General features: G+C 47.7%; 1 protein-coding gene across 1 annotated transcript in view; it reads left to right on the top strand.

The window, feature by feature from the left end:
* The window catches only part of LOC111955784 (CUB and sushi domain-containing protein 3-like), an 88,125-nt gene that overhangs the window by 33,889 nt on the left and 47,048 nt on the right, over window positions 1-7,188 (top strand). Inside the window, exons 4-7 of the mRNA XM_070436403.1 lie at window positions 92-277; window positions 811-1,005; window positions 3,137-3,310; window positions 4,229-4,402. Coding sequence (XP_070292504.1) covers window positions 92-277; window positions 811-1,005; window positions 3,137-3,310; window positions 4,229-4,402 — 729 coding nt within the window. The remainder of the gene's footprint in view (window positions 1-91; window positions 278-810; window positions 1,006-3,136; window positions 3,311-4,228; window positions 4,403-7,188) is intronic.

The raw sequence follows: 7,188 nt of genomic DNA, 5'->3' as shown, positions 1-7,188 counted from the left end.
TCTCTCCTCCTCTCCCCTGGTCTCCCATCCTCCTCTCCCCTCCTCCTCTCCCCTGGTCTTCCCACCTCTCCCCTGATCTACCCCATGGCAGCGGTGTCCTGCGGGGTGCCCAAGGCGCCGTTGAACGGAGGAGTGCTGACGGTAGACTACTCGGTGGGCACGCGCGTGACCTACTTCTGCAATGACGGCTACCGCCTGTCTTCCAAAGAGCTGACCAGCGCCGTCTGCCAGCCGGATGGCACCTGGAGCAACCACAACAAGATCCCTCGTTGTTCAGGTAGCTAACGTTAGGCTAGGAAGCTAGTGGGGGGGTGTTTGAGGGCATTTGTGCGCGCTGCCCAGGTAGCTAACGTTAGGCTAGGAGGTTAGTCCAGCAGCTGGTCACAGGTGAAGCAGGGGCAGAGAGTATAACTGTAATTGTGTGTGTCAGTGTGTGAGAGTGTGTGTGTGTGTTTGTGCGTTCACCTCACAGCTCCCATGAGGTCATTTACTTCCCCATTAAAATAAGTTCCCCCCTCGAAGGCAATCCCTCACTTATTTATTAGTCTGTATTTTGCCAAAACATGAAGTTATTTCCCCTTAAGATGGCTGTTTAAAATGCCTGGCTGCCTCACAAAGCAGCGCAAATGGAGGTCAACAGTTAACACAGAAAATAATACAATAGTAATGGAGAACTGTGTGGGAAGAAATCTGARGTTATGCCAATTATCTTCTGACAGTAAGTCGCTCTGGATAATAATGCCTGCTGTGTGTGCACGCATGTGTGACTGTGCCTGTGAACCTGCGTCTGTGTGTGTTTCTGTGTGACAGTGGTGGTGTGTCCAAGCATCGGCTCCTTCTCTCTGGAACACGGGAGGTGGAGGATCGTGAACGGCTCCCACTATGAGTACAGGACCAAGATTATCTTCAACTGTGACCCGGGCTACTACCGTCTAGGCCCCGCCCACATCCAGTGCACGGCCAACGGCGTGTGGAGTTGGAGGAATGAAAGGCCTCACTGTCAGAGTGAGTTAAGGGCGGACATTTATTTATATTTTTACCTGGGACTTTTTACACCATCTCCGTGTCAGAAGCATGTTGTGTTTAGGTTGTGTTTAGTTGTGTTTAGGTTGTGTTTATCCTAGTGCCTAAGGCGTATCGCACGACTTTGTAAAGAATAGCAATTTGACTTAGCAAATGGGACTTTACACATGAAGCATGTTGTGTTAGGTTTGCTACATTTTGCTACAGTCTGCCCTAGGGAGTGTTGAATGTCTGTCCAACCTTGGGCAGAATCCTAAGATCGATATGTGATATTTTGACCCCAAATATTCAATAATGAGATATATAGGTGAGATAGACGTCTTTGAGATGTTCATTAAAAGTAGTATCAGGAGCAGGTGTGCTTGGATGTGGATGTGGATGTGGATGTGGGAGGATAGTGAATGCACTAGACTTGACCACATAGATTTTTATGGTTTCAATTTTCCCAAAACAGAAAATAAACAAACAGAATCCCCAGGCCACCTCCAACCTCCCTTTACTTCCTCTCCTCTCCCTTTACCTCCTCTCCTCTCTCCTCTCCCTTTACCTCCTCTCCTCTCTCCTCTCCCTTTACCACTTCTCCTCTCCCTTTACCTCCTCTCCTCTTCCACCACTTCTCCTCTCCCTTTACCACTTCTCCTCTTCCTTTACCTCCTTCTCCTCCTTCCTTGACCACTCTCTCCTCTCCCTTTACCTCCTTCTCTCCCTTTACCACCTCTCTCTCCCCTTTACCACCTCTCCTCTCGCCTTAACCACTTCTCCTCTCCCTTTACCTCCTATCCCTTTACTCCTCTCCTCTCCCTTTACCTCCTCTCCTCTCCCTTTACCTCCTCTCCCTCCCTTTACCTCTCTCCTCTCCCTTTACCTCCATCTCCTCTCTCCTCTCCTTTACCACCTCTCCTCTCCCTTTACCACTTCTCCTCTCCCTTACCACTTTTCCTCTTCCTTTACCTCCTCTCCTCTCCCTTGACCTCCTCTCCTTTCCCTTTACCCTCTCCTCTCCTTTACCACTTCTCCTCTTCCTTACCTCCTCTCCTCTCCCTTTACCTCTCCTTTCCCTTTACCTCCTCTCCTCTCCTTTAATCTCCTCCTCTCCTCTCCCTTAACCACTTCTCCTCTTCCTACCTTCCTCTCCTCGCCCTTTACCTCCTATCCCTTTACCTCCTCTCCTCTCCCTTTACCTCTCGCCTCTCCCTTTACCACTTCTCCTCTCCCTTTACCTCCTCTCCCTTTACACTTATCCTCTCCCTTTACCACCTCCCCTCTCCCTTTACCACCTCTCCTCTTCCTTTACCTCCTCTCCTCTCCCTTTATCACCTCTCTCTCTCCCTTTACCTCTCTCCTCTCCCTTACCTCCTCTCCCGTTACCAAACTCTCTCTCCCTTTACCACTTTTCCGCTCCATTTACCTCCTCTCCTCTCTCCTCTCCCTTTTACCAACTCTCCTCTTCATTTACCTCCTCTCCCTTTACCTCCTCTCCTCTCCCTTTACCTCCTCTCCTCTCCCTTTACCACTTCTCCTCTCCCTTTACCTCCTTTCCTCTCCCTTACCACCTATTCCTTTACCGCCTCTCCCTTTACCTCCACTCTTCCTCTCCCTTTACCTCCTCTCCTCTCTCCTCTCCCTTACCTCCCTCTCCTCTCCCTTTACCTCCTCTCCCACCCTTTACTTCCACTCCACTCTTCCTCTCTTCTCTCCCTTCTTCTCTCCTGTCCCTCCTCCCTTCCCTTCCCTTCTCCTCCTCTCCCCTCCTTCCTCTCCCCTCCCTCCTCTCCTCCTCTCTCCTCTCCTCTCTGCACCTCCTCTCTCCTCTCCCCTACCTCATCTCCTCTCCTGTTCCAAGGATCCCAAAAACAAAATAATATGACTCACCTTCACTTACAAATACCACAGAAACAGTTGACAGATCAATTCAAACTTGGCAAAAATCGCTCCGATTGAATTACCATTTGAACTGTAAGGGATCAGCCTGTGTCTTATTTATTAACCAAGAATTCAAATCATTGTTATACTCAACTCTGAGAGTGGTTTGAGACAATATGTCTCATATGTTTGTTTATGCCATTAGTTTGTGAGCTGGGAGATGATGTCTCTGTTATTGTCTGCGTCACAGTCATTTCCTGTGGAGACCTCCCTGGCCCGCCCAATGGGAAGAAGATTGGTACGCAGATGACCTTCGGGGCGACCGCCATCTTCATGTGTGACGCAGGGTTCATGCTGGTGGGCTCTACCGTGAGAGAATGTCTCCCCTCTGGACTGTGGAGTGGACAGGAGACTCGCTGCTTGGGTAAAACAACCTATCTGTTCCCCACATCTCTGTTCTCTGTCTTTGTGTGAAACAACCTATCTGGTCCCCACATCTCTGTTCTCTGTCTTTGTGTGAAACAACCTATCTGGTCCCCACATCTCTGTTCTCTGTCTTTGTGTGAAACAACCAAGTCATTCTCCAGACTCTGAGAGAATGTTAAGATTATTAAGAATGAAGAACCATTCCCCACATTGTGTTGTCTGTCTGTGAAATGTAGGCTACAGTATCTACTGCCCTAACAATGTTTTTGTTGTTGTAGAGTTATTTTAAGTCTCCCCCTCTAAGAAACATCTTTCTAATGTGTTAAAATAGCTTTACAGTCTAACTTTTTTGTCTGCTGATTCCAAGTCTGTGGAAGCAGGGACTACTGTCTATTTTGGGCTTCCATCTTTTCTCTGACACACGCCTGTGGACTAAAAATATCTCTGCGACCTGACTGTTTAAATTAGCATCTCAATACTGTACTCTGTCTGTAACCTTCACAGAACAGGACTGTACAGTACATTACAAGACTTCTCTTTCTCCCTCTTCCACCTAACTCCCCTCTCKCTCCCCATCTCTCTTTCTCGCTCTCTCTCTCAATTCAATTTCAATTCAAGTCCATTTAAGGGCTTTATTGGCATGGGAAACATATGTTAACATTGCCAAAGCAAGTGAAATAGATAATAAACAAAAGTGAAATTAACAGTACAAATTAACAGTAAACATTACATCGGCTCTCTCTCTGACTCTCTCTTTCGCTCTCTCTCTCTCTCGCTGATTCTCTTTCGCCTTCGCTCTCTTTCTCTCTCTCCCCCTCTCTCTCTCTGTCTCTCTATCTCTCTCCCCCCTCTCTCTTCTCTTGCTCTCTCTCTCTCCTCTCCCTCCTCTAACTATTGCTTTTGTGTTCCTCTCCAGCGGGCCACTGTGGTATTCCGGAGACCATAGTGAACGGCCAGGTGATCGGGGAGAACTTTGGCTACAGAGAGACGGTAGTGTACCAGTGCATCCCAGGCTTCCGCCTCATCGGCTCCTCTGTGCGGATCTGTCTGCAGGACCACAACTGGTCCGGACAGCTGCCTTCCTGCGTGTGTGAGTAGTCCCCCTTTTATCTCTCTCTCTCTCTCTCTCTCTGACACACTCACATTTTTATTGACTTGGCCAAAGCTTTTGATACGGTAGACCATTCCATTCTTGTGGGCCGGCTAAGGAGTATCGGTGTCTCTGAGGGGTCTTCGGTCCTGGTTTGCTAACCAACTCTCTCAAAGAGTGCAGTGTATAATGTCAGAACATCTGCTGTATCAGCCACTGCCTGTCACCAAGGGTGTACCCCAAGGCTCGATCCTAGGCCCCATGCTCTTCTCAATTTACATCAACAACATAGCTCAGGCAGTAGGAAGCTCTCTCATCCATTTATATGCAGATGATACAGTCTTATACTCAGCTGGCCCCTCCCCGGATTTTGTGTTAAAAGCTCTACAACAAAGCTTTCTTAGTGTCCAACAAGCTTTCTATGCCCTTAACCTTGTTCRGAACACCTCCAAAACAAAGGTCATGTAGTTTGGTAAGAAGAATGCCCCTATCCCCACCGGTGTGATTACTACCTATGAGGGTTTAGAGCTTGAGGTAGTCACCTCATACAAGTACTTGGAAGTATGGCTAGACGGTGCACTGTCCTTCTTACAGCACATATCAAAGCTGCAGGCTAAAGTTAAATGTAGACTTGGTTTCCTCTATCATAATCGCTCCTCTTTCACCCCAGCTGCCAAACTAACCCTGATTCAGAGACATCATTTAATTGTCTCAAGTCTCTCTTTATGTGTTGTTGTGGTGTCTCTCTTGTCGTGATGTGTGTGTTGTCCTATATTTTTATTTTACATTTTTAATCCCAGCCCCCATCCCTGTAGGAGGCCTTTTGCCTTTTAGTAGGCCATCATTGTAAATAAGAATTTGGAAACCATGTGTTTAATGTATTTGATACCATTCCAGTGATTCCACTCCAGCCATTACCACCAGCCCGTCCTCCACAATTAAGGTGCCACCAACTTCCTGTGCTTGATTCATTTTTTGTGGTTCATGATTTTTCATAACAACACAGTTGAGGGAAAAAAATTAAGTCTCACTATATGCTCTCCCAAAAATGTAATGGTAAACAGAGTAGAGTCTTCACACCTCTGCAAACACTTTTGGGTGAGCGTCAGCTCACTTTTTTGTAAGGACACAGTTGACTAATAACACTGCTTTGGAATGCAAAGGGAAGAAGGGAGTCACCACGCTGCGTCAATATGCTATCTCTAGGCTGACGAGTCGAGGAGCACTCCGGAACGCCCCCTGCAGTTCACAAATACCCTGACATATACAACGTTCTCTTCCTCCTCTCTGCGCTCACACACAAGGAGCATTCCCTATTGGCCCGTTTTTACTGGAACTGAAAGGAACATGTAGAATGATGATGCAGAAGCGTGCACTTTTACAGACAGTTATTTATCTTGTTGCGTTTTATAGCGTTACTAATCTAGATAGAATTATGCAAGCAGTAGATGTCATAGAAGGTATTAGTCATATAGGGTTGGTGGACAGACTGCATGTGATAGTCTACAGTATCTTCACATAGATACATCTTCCAGGTTTGCCTGAGGAAACTGCTCTTTCTCCATTTAATGCAGCGAGGCAATAGTGGTGTGTGTGAAAGACAGGCAATGCAAACCCCCTGTTTCCTGCGATCTGGAGATAAACAGACAGACCGCAGCACCACTGTACTGTACTGAAGGTGATCACTCTGGGTTGACGTTTTCCCTAGGTACAGATCTAGGATCAGCTTCCCCTCCCAAAATTGTTAACCATTAGTGGGGAAAATGCTAAACTGACCCAAGATCAGTGTCTAGGGGCAACTTCACTCTATTCCGTGTCACCTTTACCACGTCACAGCCCTGGCACACCTTTACCACGTCACAGCCCTGGCACACCTTTACCACGTCACAGCCCTGGCACACCTTTACCACGTCACAGCCCTGGCACAGGTCACAGCCCTGGCACACCTTCGCCAGGTCACAGCCATGGCCACACCTTTACCACGTCACACCCGTGGCACACCTTTACCACAATCACAGCCGGCACACTTACACACACCTACCCTGGCACACCTTTACCACTTCACAGCCTGGCACACCTTCACCACGTCACAGCCCTGGCCGACACCTTTACCAGGGTCACAGCCCTGGCACACCTTTACCAGGCCACAGCCCCTGCACACCTTACCACGTCACAGCCCTGGCACACCTCTTTACCACGTCAGAGCCCTGGCCACATGTCGAGCTGTATTATTATATATTATTATTTATTATTAACATATGGTTTAGAACATATTCTATTATCTGTTATCATAGTGTCTGAAACAATATGTTCCTATAGCTATAAGCAAACCATTGTTGTTTGATAACATTGTCTCTCCGGTGGAATCGTCGCGTGATGATGCCCCAGTGTTTTATAAAGACAATATGCTGTTGTAACGCTAGCAGCACTTTAAAACAGAAAAAGCTACTGGAGAATATGAGCGCGGCCAGGGCCATTTAACTTTGTATCCTACTGAAATGAGCGTAGTGAACCGTATCTCCTCAACTGGCTATCACAAAGACTAGGCCTCCTGCGCTCACTTGATCAACCATGAGCTATGGCCAACACTTCTTCATGGAAAATAGGATTTTATTTCGACCCCGGGTGTGTGGTGGGCGATGGGGAGTGTGTGTGGGGATGGGAGTTGTGTGTTGGTGTGTGTGTGTGTGTGTGTGTGTGTGTGTGTGTGTGTGTGTGTGTGTGTGTGTGAGTGTTGTGTTTCTGTGTGTGTGTGTGTGTGTGTGGGTGTGTGTGTGTGTGTGGTG

Source organism: Salvelinus sp. IW2-2015, linkage group LG31, assembly GCF_002910315.2.
Source record: "Salvelinus sp. IW2-2015 linkage group LG31, ASM291031v2, whole genome shotgun sequence".
In the NCBI taxonomy this organism is placed as follows: domain Eukaryota; kingdom Metazoa; phylum Chordata; class Actinopteri; order Salmoniformes; family Salmonidae; genus Salvelinus; species Salvelinus sp. IW2-2015.
Note: the sequence above shows the minus strand (reverse complement) of the source record. Positions and strands in the feature narration are given on the sequence as shown.